Here is a 20,437-nt window from a genome sequence, read left to right as displayed (position 1 = left end):
ATATACACTGCAGTTAAATTACAAAAGATTACCATTAGGATAAGGTACAGTTTGTTTGCAGCTGAAAATAATCTAGGCACAGGTGTGACTGTGTGGTAAGAAGTTTGCTTCCTGATCTCATGGTTCCAGGTTCAGTCCCACTGCGTAGCACTCTGGGCAAGTGTCCTTTACTATAGCTTTGGGCCTACCAAAGATTTGTGAATGGATTTGGTAGATGGAAACTGAAGGAAGCCTACTGTGTATGTAAAAAAGGAAAAGACCCCACTTCAGTCATGAATGACCACGGGATTGCACTGAGAATGTTATCCTCTGAGGCACAAGTCCAGGCAAGGTTGTTAAAGGAAGACTAGCAGTCACCCATGCATACAAGCCTACCCTGTCCCTGTCACCGATGTTATCCAAAGGGAAAGGCAAAGGCCGATACAGCTTGGCCTGAGTGACATCACAACTCATTTCTACTGCTGAGTGAACAGGAGTAATGTGAAATAAAGTGTCTTGCTCAAGAACACAACACGCAGCCCAGACCGGGATTCGAACTCACTACCTCATGATTGTGAACCCAATGCACTGAGGCATGCACCTTCATTGTGTATATATGTGTGTGTGTTTGTCCACCACCACTGCTTGACAACTGATGTTGGTGTGTTTCTGTTCCTTTGGGCCAACCAAAGCTTTGTGAATGGATTTGGCAGACAGAAACTGAAAGCAGACCATAATATATATATCATCATAATCATTTAACATCCACTTTCCATGCTAGCATGGGTTGGACGATTTGACTGAGGACTGGCAAACCAGATGGCTGCACCAGGCTGATCTGGCAGAGTTTCTACGGCTAGATGCCCTTCCTAATGCCAACCACTCCGAGAATGTAGTGGGTGCTTTTAATGCCACCGGCACGAGGGCCAGTCAGGCAGTACTGGCAACGGCCACACTCAAATGGTGTTTTTTATGTGCCACCTGCACAGGAGTCAGTCCAGCGGCACTGGCAACGACCTTCTTGAATGTTTTGTCCATGTGCCACCGGCACAAGTGCCAGTAAGGCGACGTTGGTAACAATTATATATATATATGTGTGTATGTCTGTGTCTGTCTCTCACTACTGCTTGACAACTGATGTTGGTGTGCTTATGTCCCCGTAACTTAGCAGTTCAGCAAAGGAGAATGATGGTATAGTAGCCAGGTTTAAAAAAGTAAGTACTAGGGTCGATTCATTCAACTAAAAAATTTTTCATGGTGGTGCTCCAGCATGGCCACAGCCTAATGACTGAAACAAGTAAAAAGATGAAAAAGAGATAAAGATAAAAGATATACTGTGTACTAAATGAAGACAGAATGGTCTGAAATTCCTATTGGAAACGGACAATAATTTAAAATCCTGCAATGTTTTCATAAAAAGCAAGCAATAACCAAAAACTAAAAAAACTGGATCAATTTAACCAACCTTGGAATATGCTGTGATAATCAATGGCTCTTCCTCAGATAATCCAGTTTCTAATTCTGGTTTATCTATATGGATAGGGATTTTAAATTCACATCTATAATACCTAAGAAATAAAGGAAACAATAAAGTAGAAATCCATCTGTAGTAATAATATAATTTATATTTAAACCTTTAACATTCACATTACTCTGTCAAATGTAATGTTTATTTGTTCAAATTGTTTTGAATTAATGATGCATTATCTTATAGCTTTGAGATTTTGATAATGTGACTGTTTATTCTGAATGACATTGTAAGGTATAGTTCTATATTTAAGAGATGAGGAATTATGTACATTACTTATATTTGACGGATATTTGTCCTCATCTTGTTTGTTGTTAACACAACATTTCGGCTGATATACCCTCCAGCCTTCATTAGGTATTTTAAGGAAATTTTGAACCTGGGTTTTCATTCCTAAGGTAGTTTTCAATGTTATTATTATTCTAATTCAGGTCACTGCCTGGAATCAAACTTGGAATCTTGGGGTTAGTAGCCCCATGCTCTTAACCACTATGCCATACGCCCATGTTCGAAATTTCCCCAAGACACTTGATGAAGGCTGGAAGGTATATCAGCCAAAACGTTGTGTTAACAACAAACTAGATGAGGACAAATATCCGTCAAATGTAAATAATGATTGTAGGGTATGTGTGAGAGGTCGAATCTGGTTGGTTTCAAAATAAAACAATGTAGAGTATTTCGGCTGGGTATGGTCAGTTTAAATCCTAATTGGTTAAACATGATTACATCTGAATTATTCAGTAAATCGTCAGAACTATAATCTCTGCTTTATATTTTATGCCATGTTCAAGTCTTTACGGCAACATTTTTGTTGTATTCTCTATAGATAAATACTGCTAAAATATTGCTACATTTTAAAATTTATGATGTTTCCTTCAAATTTAACTTCTTTGTCATCAGTCATATGATTACAGTTTGAATAGGAATTTTCTACATAGATTTCTTTCGGTTATGTATAACACAAACATAACATGTTTAATGCATATTGAATTAAAAGAAATCTTATGAGAAATAAAAGAATATAAACCAATTTATAATAGGCCTTGGTACTACAATAGGCAACACACCAGACTCATGAACCAAATAATTTTTTTTTTTTTTTACCCCAGCAAATGAGGGCAATAACTGTGGAAGCACTCTGTCGGTTATGACGATGAGGGTTCCGATTGATCCGAATCAACGGAACAGCCTGCTCGTGAAATTAACGTGTAAGTGGCTGAGCACTCCACAGACACGTGTACCCTAAACGTAGTTCTCGGGGATATTCAGCGTGACGCAGAGAGTGACAAGGCCGGCCCTTTGAAATACAGGTACAACAGAAACAGGAAGTAAGAGTGAGAGAAAGTTGTGGTAAAAGAGTACAGCAGGGATCACCACCATCCCCTGCCGGAGCCTCATGGAGCTTTAGGTGTTTTTGCTCAATAAACACTCACAACGCCCGGTCTGGGAATCGAAACCGCGAGTCCGCTGCCCTAACCACTGGGCCATTGCGCCTCCACTCGCAATAACTGTAGACATGTTTTAGACTTATTCTGACCTTGTCATTGCAGCATAGACTTCATTGTACTTGCTGAATTAGTGGTGAAAGCAACACTAAGTAAATATTATAAACAGGTTGGTGTAGGAAACTATTCAGAAATATCAGTCAATAACCAATACTGTTTATCATATGGAGTTGACTTCCATATTTGTCAGAAAAATGAAAACAATATTGGTCAGTCATAAATATTGTTCATCTCCTCACAACTCCATAATTATTTCTAATTAACTTTTTAATATATTGACTCTAACTTAACTATTGTTATTAATATAGGTAATGTTTCTGAATTATATATTCTCTAAACACTTAGTGACCTGGAATATAACAGTCAACTGTTGTAAGTGCTGCTAGATAGGTGGTAAATCCCAAACACTTGGTAATGAAGATTTGGTAGTTGGCTGAGATAGTTTAATTCAATGCGGTCTAGTGCCTGTTTGAGCTATGTTAGGGGATTTTCTCTTGTCCCAATGACCTAATTAAAGTTATGGGTTGTTTTTATTTCATTACAGAGCTAGCTGTTTTCCTAAAGTATAAAACGAAATACTTTCAATAAAGGAAATTGGTTTGAAGTGCCAGCTAGAGCATACTATCCTTCTTCAGCACTTTATTTGAAAAACAGAATTAATTAAAGAAACATGTTTGTGTTATAAAAGAAAAAAAGTATTTTTGTATATATCATAGCAATATTTTTAGAAAAACAGAAAGATTAATTTCTTCCAGATGTTGCATACTTACATATTAAAGTTGTAATGACCTGGATAGTTTGTATGCAAAATGAATTTTTTCACTACGTGGGTGTTTGCATCAAAAAGTATATCCTAAAACAAAAGACAAAATAAAATTACAAAAAAAAACAAACATAGGCAGGGTTCAATTAAAATGAATTTTTTTTTTATTATTTGTTTATATATGATAAATTAAATAAAAAGTGGGACTTTAATCAAAGTACAAATTAACATTCTGTTTAATATTCATCTAATGGCTGGTGAGAGCAAAAACAGTGAGAATAGACAAAATCTGCATATAACAATTTAGGAAAATACTCAGCAAAACAGTAAAATGTACTTAGTACATAACATAGAATTTGTAGGTCATGTGTGTATATATCTATGTGTGCTGGTGAAACGTAAAAAAGAAAAAGAAAAAAACCCCGATATTTCCGTGACCGCTGCCAGTACCGCCTCACTGGCCCTCGTGCCAGTGGCACATAAAAGCACCCACTACATTCTTGGAGTGGTTGGCATTAGGAAGGGCATCCAGCTGTAGAAACATTGCCAAATCAAGATTGGAGCCTGGTGCAGCCATCTGGTTCACTAGTCCTCTGTCAAATCGTCCAACCCATGCTAGCATGGAAAGCGGACATTAAACGATGATGATGATGATGATATATATATATATATATGTTGTCGTGGCTATTCGGTAAGAAGTCTGCTTCCCAGCCACATACGGTTTCATGTTCAGTTCCATTGCACGACACCTTTAGCAAGTGTCGTCTAGTAAAGCCTTGGGTCAACCAAAAGCTTTACAGTGAGTCTTGTAGAAGGAAACTAAAAGATAGCTGTTTCACGTGTGTGCATGAGTGTAGGTGTGTTTACACACACACACACACACACACATGTATAATGATAGGCTGGTTTTCAGTTTCCACTGATCCACTTTCAAGCTTTGGTCAGTCAGAGGCTATAGAAGACACTTATCCAAAGTGCCATGCAATGAGATTGAACCTGAAGCCATGTGGTTCAGAAGCAAAGCAACTCCTTAACCACATAGCCTATTGCTTATCGACATTAATTAGTCAAAAAGGTAATATGTTGCAAAGGCAAAATTAGATAAATGAAAATATGACAATATAGTTTGATGTTGTAGAGAAGAGATCTGTTATAGCAAAGGTAGGTAAGGTCAGAACAGAGAATGTTACAACTGGCCAAATAGGGAATGGCTTATCAGAGGGCTGACAGTTTGTGTCTCTTTACTAGCCTCCGTATATGTCTTTGGATGACCATTAAACTTGTAATAGTCAAGCTCATTTATCAGTAAAATAAAAACTACAGACAAACAAGTACAGACCCTCCTTTGTTGTAAGAAGTGATGGACTGTGTGACTGGTGTTTTACCAGCTTTTATGCCAAATTGAACTCATCCAATAAATAAAACATTCTAATTAAACTCAGTTTATCAAAGCACTGCATTGACAGAAAGAATATCAAAGCCTCTTTTATCACTGCCTGATGCTCCAGCAAACATCCATACAAAATTGTGCAATGGTGCAATTTACCCAGGCGAGTTACAGCTGATAAGCAAAAATATATTTGACAGAGAGAAGAAATTATGTAAGCTTGCCTGATGTAATTCAGGATAGAAAAATAAACACACATGGTGATGTTGGAGTTGATGGAAAATATAAAAATATTTTTTTTGAAAATATTTTCCCAATAGGCGCAGGAGTGGCTGTGTGGTAAGTAGCTTGCCTACCAACCATATGGTTCTGGGTTCAGTCCCACTGCGTGGCATCTTGGGCAAGTGTCTTCTGCTATAGGCCTGGGCCGACCAATGCCTTGTGAGTGGATTTGGTAGTCAGAAACTGAAAGAAGCCTGTCATATATATATGTATGTATGTGTGTGTATATGTTTGTGTGTCTGTGTTTGTCCCCCTAGCATTGCTTGACAACCGATGCTGGTGTGTTTACGTCCCCGTTACTTAGCGGTTCGGCAAAAGAGACCGATAGAATAAGTACTGGGCTTACAAAAGAATAAGTCCCGGGGTCGATTTGCTCAACTAAAAGCGGTGCTCCAGCATGGCCGCAGTCAAATGACTGAAACAACTAAAAGAGTAAAAGAGTAAAAGAGTAACAAAATATCAGATTTCTTAATCAAAAACATTAGATTTTGGAAGCATATAAGTATTTTAATGTCAATGCTACTTACAACACCCATTGTAAAATAGTTGTAAAAATAATCAGAACAGCGTGATTTTACTCTTCGGTGAGCATCAGGGGAATGAATCATCATTTTATCTTCTGATTTATAGAACACCTTACTAGGACATCCTAAGGCACTAATCACATCCTGGAAAAAATAATCAAATTACAAAATGATTACATAACATTAACTCAATGGTGTCATTAGTTTGACTGTTTTTTTTTTTTTTTGGTATAACAATTTTCAGACATGATTGTAACATTAATAACTAAAAAGGATACATTGGACAACTTTCTGATTAACAACTCCAAATAGGTACGACATCTGAGATTATCTTGTGAAAGCTGGAAGTATCTATTTTTACAACTCTAAAACAGTTTATAATGCTGTTGAATTGTACAATAATTTATTAACACTCTTCACTCCCTCATTCAATAATTTCATGCTAAATGTTGATCTTCTCAGCACTAATGTCTTGCTATCTTCAACTCATCATGCTTTTGTCTTTTATGAAGGGGTGCTGAGAAGTTTCTGGATTTGGGTAAAATAAAATACAGGAGGATCAGTTAATTATGATTTTATTATTTACTAGCAGTATTGCCCGGCGTTGCTCGGGTTTGTAAGGGAAACAACTATATAAGCATTTTTAGAGATGTCAAGTATAATAGCCATCTCAATATGGCTAACCACAAAGGGGGGGGGTGTTACTGTAGCTTTTTACGTTCTGAGATTTAATAATACATTTTTAGCGAGTTACTTCCCTTATATAATAGTAAAAAAAAATGCATTAAAATGGGAAAAAATTATGGTAAATTTTTTTTTAAATCGTAGACTCATCGTAGACGCGCGCTAATATCCAGAAGGGCTCGATATGAATCACGACTATAAGATACCCGCTTTTGGTTACACTGTACCGCAAAATGTGGGAGTAGTTAGGAATCTAAATTGTAGGAGACAGACACACAACTTCACTTTTATATATAAAGATATTCCCCTCTCAGGTTCACAGACTTATTGCGGCAGTCCTTCAAATTTTCTAAGCCCTGTAAATGAACTCAGAAGTTTGGGCCTCCAACTAGGCCTTTTGTGATAGCCTTAAAGCCAGGGACATTTTAGCACTCCACCGTACAAAGTTCAAGTTACTCTATATAAGAAGTTCTGCAATTACTGAATCCCTAATCACTACCTCTTAGATAGGAATGTTCTTAAAAAAAATAAACTTTTTAAAAATCAACAGGGAAAATAAAGATGGGGGTTTTAATATTGTATTACTACTTAATAGCCTATATTCTGATAATCAGGACTCATAACTTATTTAACAACTGTTATTTCATTAAGTCAAACTGTGCTACTACTGTTTGGAAGCACTCCATTGGTTATGACGATGAGGGTTCCGGTTGATCCGAATCAACGGAACAGCCTGCTCGTGAAATTAACGTGTAAGTGGCTGAGCACTCCACAGACACATGTACCCTTAACGTAGTTCTCAGGGATATTCAGCGTGACACAGAGAGTGACAAGGCCGGCCCTTTGAAATACAGGTACAACAGAAACAGGAAGTAAGAGTGAGAGAAAGTTGTGGTGAAAGAGTACAGCAGGGATCACCACCATCCCCTGCCGGAGCCTCGTGGAGCTTTTAGGTGTTTTCGCTCAATAAACACTCACAACGCCCGGTCTGGGAATCGAAACCGCGATCCTATGACCGCGAGTCCGCTGCCCTAACCACTGGGCCATTGTGCCTCCTTGTGCTACTACTATATAGTATCTCTATAAAATATTTATCTTTTTTTTTGTCATTGCTTCAACACAATTCTCAATTACAGTAAACCTACATATAATCAAAACAGCAAAGAAGGTGCTTAATTATCCTTCACATTACTTTAACCCCCCCCCTCCCCAAAAAAAAAACAAGTATCCCAGCATGGCCACAGCCTCTGGGTAACAGATTACGGCAAATGTTGTGATTCTACTTTCACAACTATATTATATCAATGGCGATTTTTTCCTCCCTTATTTATTTAAGCCAGATATTAATTTGTATAAAGTCCTGGTATACAAATCCCTTAACCCTACCTTTTACAACAGTTTATTCAATAAAGTAAACAGGAACAAAGATTTACATACATCTTCACAACATCTCAACATAATTCTTCCTCAACAGCTGCCTGCCTCTTCTACATTCAAACACAAGTTAATCGTGTTTGAAAATTTCCTTGCTTGTAATCCAGATTTCAATAATTTACACATCACAAACTTCATGTCTTATAAAATATACAAATTTATATAAGTTTGTGACAACTAGCAATACATAATGAATTGTCTTAAGGATATCTATATTAAACCAACGAACTTCAACTTATAACTTGCAGGCAAGTCAACAGAATCCTCCAACCAATTTCTACTCCTAGTTGAAGAATCTAATATTTCTCTTATGGTAAAAAGGTATGAAAACACACAATATCTGTTCAGTGTTGCCACCTATCAGGTCTCTCAGACAAGCTAGTTGGCTTTTATCAATGGGAGGTACCTAAGAGAGGCAACTCTGAACAGACCTTGCACAGCTATAGCTTTTTGTAAAATGCAGTCAACAATGTTGACAGATTTGCACTGGTAGATCACCCAACTATGGAAATTACTGAAATATTAACACCAAATAGTGTTTAGGCACACACATACACACACACATATACATATATATGTAATTGATAATGGATGTTTGTATTTCAAGAATTAGGTTGTCAAGAATAAGGCTTTGATTACTTAAAAATAATCAGTGGACTTAGAAAGAATATTTCAAACCAGAGCATTAGTTTAGCTCAAAAAAAATATTAGGGTTCGAAAATGCCCCTTAATATAGTTAGAAAGAAGGAAACACACAGGAAACTATTCTAGCAGTTGTTTCTTAGGAGTGTTTATTTATTTATTTTCCTGGGAAGTATACTCTTTTTACTCTTTTACTTGTTTCAGTCATTTGACTGCGGCCATGCTGGAGCACCGCCTTTAGTCGAGCAAATTGACCCCAGGACTTATTCCTTGTAAGCCCAGTACTTATTCTATCGGTTCCTTTTGCCGAACCGCTAAGTGACGTAAACACACCAGCATCGGTTGTCAAGCAATGCTAGGGGGGACAAACACAGACACACAAACATATATACGGCAGGCTTCTTTCAGTTTCCGTCCACCAAATCCACTCACAAGGCATTGGTCGGCCCGGGGCTATAGCAGAAAACACTTGCCCAAGATGCCACACAGTGGGACTGAACCCGGAACCATGTGGTTGGTTAGCAAGCTACTTACCACACAGCCACTCCAGCGCCTATAGTCATGATCAGAGAGAATGTCCAACAAAAGATACCCCATACCACAAATGTCAAATTAAAGGGCATTTTTCCTGGGTCAGCAAATCCAACTGCCAACACATTAATTTCTTTGAGCATATGAAGTTTATCAACTTTACTGGAATATCCTTTCTCTTATGCATCATTATAGTGATTAATAACCACTCAACATCGTAGCTGACAGTGGAAGCACTGATAATTTTATTTCACCTAGCAGTGCTAAGCAGAATGGTTTAGTCAATAAACCATTCAGAAATGATTTTGTGTTGGCCTCAATAAAGCTTAGTTCCCAAATTACATGAACATTCAAAGTTGATATTTAAGAATACTGAATAGTTGTACTCAGCAGCTAGTGTTTGCTATGCCCAGTCTCTGCTCAGATATAATAATTAACTGGAATTCTATCCTTAGCATTCTTCAGTTGTATTTTAATTTAATAGGCAAGATTAGTTATGACAAACACTCTTCATTACTTTAACTCTGAATGCCAAATCTATTGTTAAACTAGCTCCAAAGTATACTGTGGATGATTGCAAATTTGTAAAACAAAAATGTAAACTACCCAATCAAAGGACATCATCACAGAACTCAATAACTTAACATGGGGGAACTCAAGTTCTTGTTGTGACAGAATGTCAAAATCACAAAGAATGCTTTGCCATTAATTTCTTTACCACCATTCAAACCCTTCTTAACCCTTTAGCATTTAAACTGGCCTTATCCGGCCAAAAGTATTCTGCCTGTTTTATGTTCAAACTAGTCAGATCTGGTCTCTCACACCAACCCTACAATATCATCTTAAAAGTTAACAGCTACCTCATCAAAATCTCAAGGCTACAAGATAATGCATGATTAATTCAAGACAATGTGGATAAAAAATGCATTTATTTTGGCAGAATAATGTGAACACTAAAGGGTTAAAGCATTTCCAATGCAAATCGTTGAGAGTCACTACATGCTGTATCTCAATAGTCATATTTTGGAAAGACTGATATTAAACGTACTTTTTATCAGCTACCAATGACAGCTAATAACTTTTGACTGTCCTTGCACTGTATTTTAAGCTTTGGGATAACTGTATCAATATACAAGACTTCAGTGTTGCTGCATGAATGCAGTGGTATGTTTTCAATGAGTGATTAATTGAATTATCACACGGAATAACCTTAAATCTACTTACTCATATTTAGATGGCGTTACTGAATGTGGTAACTCTTTTGAAGATCAAGACAGAAATCTTTATATATAAAAGTGAGGTTGTGTGCTGTCTGTCTCCTACGATTTAGATTCCTAACTACTCCCACATTTTGCGATGCAGTTTAACCAAAACCGGGTATCTTATAGTTGTGATTCATATCGAGCCCTTCTGGGTATTAGCGCGCGTCTACGATGAGTCTACGATGAGTCTACGATTTAAAAAAAATATTACCATAATTTTTTCCCATTTTAATGCATTTTTTTGCTATTATATAAGGGAAGTAACTCTCTAAAAATGTATTATTAAATCTCAGAACGTAAAAAGCTACAGTAACACCCCCCTTTGTGGTTAGCCATATTGAGATTGCTATTATACTTTACGTCTCTAAAAATGCTTATATAGTTATTTCCCTTACAAACCTGAGCAACGCCGGGTGATACTGCTAGTTTAGATATATTTCTATCAAGTGCAACTCTGTTCAGTAGAAAAAAATGTGTGTTTTGGTAAGAGAAGCATCAATTTTCTAGGTTACTAAATAAAGTAAAATCCTGATCAAAAGTTTTGTTTTAAAATTCTTAATTCTGAAAAAGGAACGTGATTTGTTGATAAAGAAAATGCCAATGTTACTGCTTGTAGCCGAACAATTTTCTGAGAAATGTATGCATAAACACACACGTGCACACCAGGTATCATTCAGTTTCGTGTCCCGAATCCATTCACAAGGCTTTGGTCAATCAAGGTGCCATGCAGTAGGACTAAACACGAAACTATGTGGTTAGGAAGCGAACTTCTCAGTCACACAGCTATGCCAGTAAATATAAACATAAAATCTGATTCCAGATTGGTGTTACTACAACAACTCTTTTACTTGTTTCAGTCATTTGACTGCGGCCATGCTGGAGCACCGCCTTTAGTCGAGCAAATCGACCCCGGGACTTATTCTTTGTAAGCCCAGTACTTATTCTATCAGTCTATTTTGCCAAACTGCTAAGTGACGGGGACGTAAACACACCAGCATTGGTTGTCAAGCAATGCTAGGGGGACAAACACAGACACACACACATACATATATATATATATACATATATACGACAGGCTTCTGTCAGTCTCCGTCTACCAAATCCACTCACAAGGCATTGGTCGGCTCAGGGCTATAGCAGAAGACACTTGCCCAAGGTGCCACGCAGTGGGACTGAACCCGGAACCATGTGGCTGGTTAGCAAGCTACTTACCACACAGCCACTCCAGCACCTATTGTTAATTTTTGGTCATTTTAATCTCATAATTCATAGTTTTTCTTAAAGGAAGATGAATGTTGTAACTCTACTTCCATTTGAGAATGTAACAGGGAATGGACAAGTTCACTTCCTTACTTGAAACAGATTCTGGCACTAGACAATGTATCAGGTAGTGAATTAAATTCTCTCCCTTCCTTAACCCTTTACTGTTCAGATTATTCTGTCAATTGTGATGTTTGTTTATTTAAAATGGTTTGAATTAATCATGCATTATCTTGTAGTTTAGATATTTCGGTGATGTGATTTTTTAGTTTTAGAATGACATGGTAGGGCTGAGGTAAGAGGCGAGATCTGGTCAGTTTCAATATATAACAGGTTAAATATTTTGGCCAGATATGGCCGGTTTGAATGCTAAAGGGTTAAGCTATTACTATGTAAAGCTACTCGTTGAAGGAAGTTTTGGTTTGCAGATCTTATATCATTACTTCTGGATATGGCATCAATTCTACTGCATATTTGAATTGAAAAATAACATATTCAAGAACGCTTACTTACTTGACAAGAATCTGAGAATCTAACAATTCTGTCTACTGTTTTCTTTCTTGTGTCTAATAGTTTGCTGGAACCATTACCTAAGATAAAAAAAAAAATATATATATATTTATCAAAAAGACATATAATATACATGACACTGCATTTATTTAAAATCATCAAAGCAACCTCTCTACTGCAGTATTTCTAAATCTCTGTCATCAATAAGCAACCAGAGGTTGCAACCATGCTGGAGCTCATTAATGACAGTTCCCTGGAATAGCTACAGCTTCTGACTAAAATAAGAATATGCCTCATTCATCATCATCCTCATCATCGTTTAGCGTCTGTTTTCCATGCTAGCATGGGTTGGACTGTTCGACCAGGGTCTGGGAAGCCAGGGGCTGCACCAGGCTCCAGTCTGATCTGGCAGAGTTTCTACAGCTGGATGCCTTTCCTAACGCCAACCACTCCGCGAGTGTAGTGGGTGCTTTTTACGTGATTGCTACAAATATTTAAATAAACAATTAGAATATATCTGACAGACATATTTTTGGTTCTCAATTTCAATGTCTTTACATTCTGATTCTGAAAAAGTTGTGATCTGGAAATATTTAAGAGTTTTCAGGAAATATACATTTAACTTCTTAAATGTGTCTTATACCAGATGTAATAAATGTGGTAAATGGCTATAACCAAGGAAATTCAATTTCTGAACCTCAGAAGCACCTTAATCTTGTGAGTTACAAAGTGACCTCACTAGTGCTGGTGCCATGCCATGAAAAAATGAACCCAGTATACTGTGTAAAATTGTTGGCATGAGGCTATAGAAACATATAAATGAAACATGGACTATACAAGTGGCATTATAGGCTACTTGTCTATATAAGAACTGATAAAATGGAAGATGGGACTCTTTAGTTATGTCCCAGACTGTCTCTCCCAATGCCAGTGGTATCATAAAATGGATCCACTAAATGGTGTAAAGTGGATGGTGATAGAAAAAGTATCCAGCAATAGAAACTGTCAAAAATGGAATGTACAATCAAGATGGAATGCCATCTGATAAAGGGGAGAGTACATCTTTACTCCTGCTACATTCAACTTCTGTAGTGTCAGTGGTACAACCCAATTCACGCTGTAAGACATGTACAACTAACTTGGTCAGTTTTCTCAAGTCCCTAGTTTTGTATCAGATGATGTAATGAGACAGTGAGACACATCCATTTCAAGCCAGCATGTAAAAAAAGGGGTCCAAATTGATGATGCTTAGATCTATGTAAGACAAGTAAACAAAATTTGAAGCAAGCTAAACAGGATGTTTGGGCTAAATTTGATGATTTTTTTTATACCTCCTTTTTTCAGGAAAAACTTCATGTATTTAATTCTTTATTGCCCACAAGGGGCTAAACATAGAGGGGACAAACAAGGGGACTAAATCGATTACATCGACCCCAGTGCGTAACTGGTATTTATTTAATCGACCTCGAAAGGATGAAAGGCAAAGTCGACCTCGGCGGAATTTGAACACAGAACGTAGCGGCAGACGAAATACGGCTACGCATTTCGCCCGGCGTGCTAACGTTTCTGCCAGCTCGCCGCCTCCATGTATTGGTAAACAGTAAACAGCATTGGAGAGCATAATAATTTAAGTTCAGTTGAGAAAAAAATTAGCTGACATGGACAAGTGGAAGCCAACTGAATACGGGAAAAGAGTTACCTGTATTGTGTTAAAAGTATCAAAATGCCAAGATTGTGACTGCTGCTCAGTGGTCTGTGAACATTGTAAAGGCTGTAAAATGTGACACAGACAGCTGCAATGGAGACTACAAAGCCTTGGCCAGCAGGAAAGGACACACCAAGCATTCTAGCTGCATGTTCTAGCAGAAATTCATCCCCACACCTTTGAACAGGGCCTTAGGCTCAATTCAGTTGGTTATGTAAAGTTGTTGGAAACTGTAATCAATCTCTGGCTGGCGAGGGTTGCTGTTGGAAGTCCATATGTGAGGCAGCTGGATTTGGCCCTTTGCCGTACCTCCAGGAAGATCAGAAGCAGTATTCGGAGAGTATCTATGACTGCGCAAGCCCCAATTTTGGGCATCCTAATTCCCTTGATTGTAATCCAATGGATTACTATGTGTGGGGTGTGACTGAAAATGAAACTAACCACTTTGCTTAACAAAATGAAGATCAAGGATGTGTTTGAAAACCTTCCTAAGGACACAGTGAGAAACACATGTGCTAGGTTCCGTAGCCATCTTGAGGCTGTAGTGGAAACTAAGGGCAGTTATTTTGAGTAAACTGTTATCTGCCAGCCATAATCTGGTTGATATTTTCGTTTCTTTTACAATTGCTTTTATTTTTGGATGGTATGCTGTGTTTTCTTTACCTTTTATGCAAACTGTCAAATTTAGCCCAAACACCCTGTAACGTATTAATTTATTTGTAAATGTTTTCAACATGATCATACTGAGGTCTGATTTTCATTCTTAATGAGTTTCTTTCTTTTATTCATTTATTGGTCAACATAAACCCACTAGTTATGGACATCATCATCATCATCGTTTAACGTCCGCTTTCCATGCTAGCATGGGTTGGACAGTTTAACTGGGGTCTGGGAAGCCAGAAGGCTGCACCAGGCCCAGTCTGATCTGGCAGTGTTTCTACAGCTGGATGCCCTTCCTAACGCCAACCACTCTGTGAGTGTAGTGGGTGCTTTTTACGTGACAGACGAGGCTGGCAAACAGCCACGATCGGATGGTGCTTTTTACGTGCCGCCGGCACGGAAGCCAGTCAGGGCGGCGCTGGCTACGGCCACGTTTGGATGGTTCTCTTATGTGCCACCGGCACTGGTATCACAGCTTGGAAAACACTACTTTAAATCTAAGTCCCTCACCTTCAGTTACAAGAATGAACTTTAATCCTTTCGTAGAGTTGTAATCTCTCAGCACTTCAACACAATCGACAAAACAGTCTCCATGGAAACATGTGATTGGTAGTGGAGGTGATCTGCACATAAAGAGTAAAATAACAAAATCAGGTGACAAATATTTTTCAGTTTTGTCAGCAAAACATAAATAATAACAATTAAGGATTTTCTTTGACACAAACAAACAGAGAGAGACAATAGGACTAAACTGTATGCTTTATGAATAGCTGTTTCAGACATTTCAAAGAGATGAGTGCCAAATGTCAAACATGGAAGGGAAAAATGAGTTTAATGTAAACAATGTAAAACAATTTGTCTGTCTGTTTGTCTCTCTACTTGTCATATAATCTCTATTTTACTTCTAGCAAGCATGATTGTCATACAAACATTGTTGTTCATTTCCAGTCTTTTGTGAAAAATGACTGGCCATGGTTAATATCATCTTGCTTAGAAATAGGTGAAAGTTGGTGACAAGAAAACTAGAAAATCTCACTCAACAAATTCCGTCAGACCCAAGCAAGTATGAAAAAGTGGATGCCAAATGACTATGATAATGATGACATTTAATTGAGTTGAGTTGAGACTCCCTTTGGTCATGACTGACTGTGGGATTGCACCTAGAAAGTTACCCTCCCAGGCACAAGTCCGGGCAAGATTGTTTATGGAAGACCAGCAGTCGCCCATACATACCGGCCTCCCCTCTCCACGCCGCCAGTGTAATCCAAGGGAAAGGCAAAGGCCGATACAGCTTGGCACCCATGGTGTCGCAACTCATTTCTACAGCTGAGTGAACTGGAGCAATGTGAAATAAAGTGTTTTGCTCAAGAACACAACACGCAGCCCAGTCCATGATTCCGACTCACAACCTCACAATCATAAGCTTGATGCTCTAACCACTGAGCCATGTGCCTTCACGGAGCATTAAACAGCTAATGAGAAATCAATTAAGCAATGAGAGAAAAACAATATCGATCACTGACCAATATAAATTTTCAGTGCCTTAGCAAATATGGGAGATGACAAATTACATGCTTATATTGGCATCATCAGTGAAGAAAACTCTTCACTGTACTTTTGGACCAGAGATGCCATCAATGCCATTTTATGATTTTTGCCACGCTGGCTAATACTGGAGGTGAATGGGTCATCACAGCAAGAGTTACTACCCTCTTAGATGTGTTGGGGACTATGTCTTTCTTGTACATTTCCTTTTTTGTATGTTTTCTATAGCTGGATGCCCTACCTAACACCAGCCACTTTACAGAATGTACTGGATACATTCTATTATGGCACCAGCACTAAAGAGGTAGTCATGTTATTGGAAAGACTAAAAGAATCTAAGTACATTTTATCCTGAACACTACAAAGGTTGTCTTGTCCCCTGCAAGTTTAAAGATTCTTCTCAACCTTAAAATGTGTTTGTCTTGTCCTTGTCAGATAGAGGAGAGAGAGTGATGAAAGGAATAGTGAAAGGGTAAAGAGGAGGAAATAACAGAAGAAAAGAGTAATAGAGAAGGTAGAGGATGGAAGAAAGAGAAAGAGATAGAGGGAGAGAGATACACAGTGACTGTTGGAAAGGAGATTCAATAAAAGAATAAACATTTGAAGATGAGCTTTCGGTTAAGGATTTACTTACTTTGTATCACTTAAACTATTTCCAGAATAAATGCACATCCTAGCTACAACTGGAGATGATCCATTTGGAAATTGAAGGGATCCAAGTCCATGAGCATAACGAGGCTTAGAGAAAACAGGCTTAATTAATAAAGTTGTTATAAACATTATACAAAATGCAAAAAGAGAAGAAAGCAAAAATTTCAAAAGAAAAAGATATAGAATAATAAAAATATACGATAAATAAATATATGTATTATAAATTATGATCTACAATAAGTGTTGACAGGTGACATTAATGTAATTGTTATCAAAACAAATTTAAGGATATAAATAAGGTAATTCTGTAATTATGGTTTGGTAAATACAATACGGATATAAAATGAAATATTGCTAAAGTAACACAAGAAAGAAAATTTTTTAAGGTTTAGACAAAGGAGGTAGAAAGAGCAGTGCCCATGACCTAAAATCTGTGAGAAAAGTGAAGAAGGAATAGGTGCAGGAGTGACTGTGTAGTAAGTAGCTTGCTAACCAACCAAATGGTTCCGGGTTCAGTCCCACTGCGTGGCACCTTGGGCAAGTGTCTTCTACTATAGCCCTGGGCCGATCAAAGCCTTGTGAGTGGATTTGGTAAACGGAAACTGAAAGAAGCCTGTCGTATATATGTATATATATATATATATATATATATATATATATGTATGTGTGTGTGTGTTTGTGTGTGTGTGTTTGTCCCCCTAGCATCGCTTGACAACCGATGTTGGTGTGTTTACGTCCCCGTCACTTAGCGGTTCGGCAAAAGAGACCGATAGAATAAGTACTGGGCTTATGAAGAATAAGTCCCGGGGTCGAGTTGTTCGACTAAAGGCGGTGCTCCAGCATGGCCACAGTCAAATGACTGAAACAAATAAAAGAGTAAAAGAGAGTAAAGAGTAAGGAACCACAATTTATGGATGGGGTTCTTGAGATCCTGTGTTTGCCAGGAGACCAGCCACAAAAGAGATGAAAGTGAGGGTATGGGATCAAACTCCAGCCAATGGAGCAACCTCTGCTGGAAAACTACTTCCATCTTGTAACAAATTGTGCTATTTTGAAGGTGCCGAAGGAAGCCATACATCAAGGTATCAGGTTTCTTTGGAGAACAGTTACTTACAGTGACAACTATAGTATAAATGCTTCCCATAGTTGCTTTTAATTTTTATATACTAATGACCTTCATTTCAATTCCTAATTGGAAATTCTTCTCTAAAGCTGAAAAGGGCATGAATGACACAACTTCCTACTCTCTCTCAATAAATATAACTAAAGATTCAGACATATGTAAATCATTATTGTATTTATTTTGGTTACAGTAAGCTATTTTTAATGTTTTGATAATTATAAAACAAAAAAATGAAATCAAATATTTAAAAAGCAAACAAACCTCAAATTTGGATTCAATTGGAAAATCAAAGGAAAGCCCACGGAAATTTAAAACAAAAAGTTGTTTCTCGGAATTATACACTGAAAATTTAAAGAGGAGATATGAAGTATTAACACAACTTAAACATGGCATAAAAAATAACAACAAATCAACTTTTAGATGAAGTCATTTGATTATTACAGGCAGCTACAGTTTCCACAAAGATTGAGGACTGGATTCAGATGTTTCAATCGATTAGAAAGCAAAAGGGAATTACTGCTAATCAATCAATCAATCAATAAGAATCAAGAGAATCCAACAGGCCATACAATAATGAATGATATCAATAGAAAGAAAATATAATGGTTGGGTTTGTCTGAGTTTGAACCTTGCTGAAAATCAAAGCTTTTATAACTTTGTAGTTAGAGTGCATTTAATACATTTAATAAACTATTTATGAGATCTTTTACACTGGGCCAGTCTAGACCAGTGTTTCTCAAACTATTTGATGGGGCGTACTGGCAGTTTTTTCCCCAATGTACCAGGAACCGGTAATATTTCTTAGTAATATTAATTTATACCAGAAACAATATATATAATGTAAAGTATACTAGCCATCTCAATATGGCTAACCACAAAGGGTGGGTGTTACTGTAGCTTTTAGCCCCAGGAGATCATCGTCTCCAGCTGGCTTTAGACACACTTTCTGTGCCCTTATGGTATTTGCAAAGGGAGGTCATCCCTCTCTCGTAAGCCTAAGTGATACGCATGGACTGCAGTTTCGAGGCATTTGCCTCTTGTCAACGTACGGTAATCATGGACATGCACCGGCTCAGAGACCACCACTTTGAGTAGCACTGGTCTAGATAATAATAATTCTCTTTTTACCACCATCTATACCCACTATGTTTAAGAATTTACCAAAATGGCTAATTTAGATTTATTTCTCCATGATCACGAAAGGATTACAGTGCATTTAATATATTTAATAAACTATTCATGAGAACTTTTATACTGGGCTTAGTCTAGACAATAATTATTCTATAGTTATCACCATCTATACCCACCATGTTTAAGAATCTTCCAAAATGCCAGTTTAAACAACCTCTCTACAGTAATAAAAGTTAGATTTAATTTATTTAATGTAGTGGGTATCACAAATCTAAACAATTTTGTTTGTTTTATGTCTGTTGTTTTCATGGGTTAGACAAATATGTTATTGAGACAGTGTTTTCACAATCAGATGCCCTTTTTAAGGAAAAGACAACATTAATAATAAATATTATTTTAATCATTTAGGTAAGTACAGGAGGCAATATTCTGGACATGTTCCAATCTTATAAAACCTCCTCAGTAAAACACAGAGTTCAATGTATTTGCCAAAATAATTTTGAGAAAATCACTAAGCAAACATACTACACTGTACGTCAGTAGGCAAGAAATATTAACATACTGGCCTAGTGGTTAGGGTGTTGTGCTCATTCTCACTAGATGGTGAGTTTGATTCCCAGACCAAGTGGCTATTGTGTTCTTGAGCAAAATACTTCAATTCACATAGTTCCAGTTCACTCAGCTTTAACCCTGTGATGGACTGGCCTTCTAATCAAGAGGAAGTGTTGGCCTGCCTGCCTAGCCTGCAGAGTGGCATCATTCAAAAGCCAAAATGATGCAAAAGCACATTGTGACCAGTGATGCGTAACAACATCTGGCAGTCTGGTCAAACACATGATCATGTGATACTTATCATCCTCATTATCATCATTTAGCATCGGTTTCCCATGGGTTGGATGGTTTGACTTGGACTGGTAAGCCGGAGAGCTGTACCAAGCTCCACGTCCGACTTGGCTTGGTTTCTATGACTGGATGCCCTTCCTAATGTCAACCACTCTAAGGGTGTAGTCAGTGCTTTTTATGCATCACATGCTCTGGCTATGACTATGATTTCACTTGGCTTGATCTGTCTTCTCAAGCACAGAAAAATCACCAAAGGTCTTGATCACTTGTCATTGTCTCTCTGAGACTACATTTGAAGATCATGCTTCACCACTTTGTCCCGTGTCTTCCTATATCGAACTCTTCCGCAGGTTCCCTCCACAGTTTGAGATCAGCACTTTTTTACACAGATGTCCAAATCCATACGCATCACATGACCATACCAGCACAGCCTTCTCTTTTGCACATCACATCTAATACCTCTTATACCCAATTTTTCTCTCAAGACA

General features: G+C 37.6%; 1 protein-coding gene across 2 annotated transcripts in view; it reads right to left on the bottom strand.

The window, feature by feature from the left end:
* The window catches only part of LOC115210276 (UPF0183 protein C16orf70 homolog), an 82,252-nt gene that overhangs the window by 4,820 nt on the left and 56,995 nt on the right, over window positions 1-20,437 (bottom strand). The window contains exons 6-12 of one of the 2 annotated variants that reach the window (XM_029778766.2): window positions 18,237-18,316; window positions 16,836-16,954; window positions 15,167-15,279; window positions 12,295-12,371; window positions 5,972-6,112; window positions 3,783-3,865; window positions 1,445-1,547 (exon numbers count right to left, since the gene is read on the bottom strand). In XM_029778766.2, the coding sequence (XP_029634626.1) occupies window positions 1,445-1,547; window positions 3,783-3,865; window positions 5,972-6,112; window positions 12,295-12,371; window positions 15,167-15,279; window positions 16,836-16,954; window positions 18,237-18,316 (716 nt within the window). The remainder of the gene's footprint in view (window positions 1-1,444; window positions 1,548-3,782; window positions 3,866-5,971; window positions 6,113-12,294; window positions 12,372-15,166; window positions 15,280-16,835; window positions 16,955-18,236; window positions 18,317-20,437) is intronic. The other variant, XM_029778767.2, reaches the window with a different exon arrangement.

The sequence above is a fragment of the Octopus sinensis genome, linkage group LG4, assembly GCF_006345805.1.
Source record: "Octopus sinensis linkage group LG4, ASM634580v1, whole genome shotgun sequence".
Taxonomy (NCBI): domain Eukaryota; kingdom Metazoa; phylum Mollusca; class Cephalopoda; order Octopoda; family Octopodidae; genus Octopus; species Octopus sinensis.
This window is presented reverse-complemented; position numbering and strand designations above follow the sequence as displayed.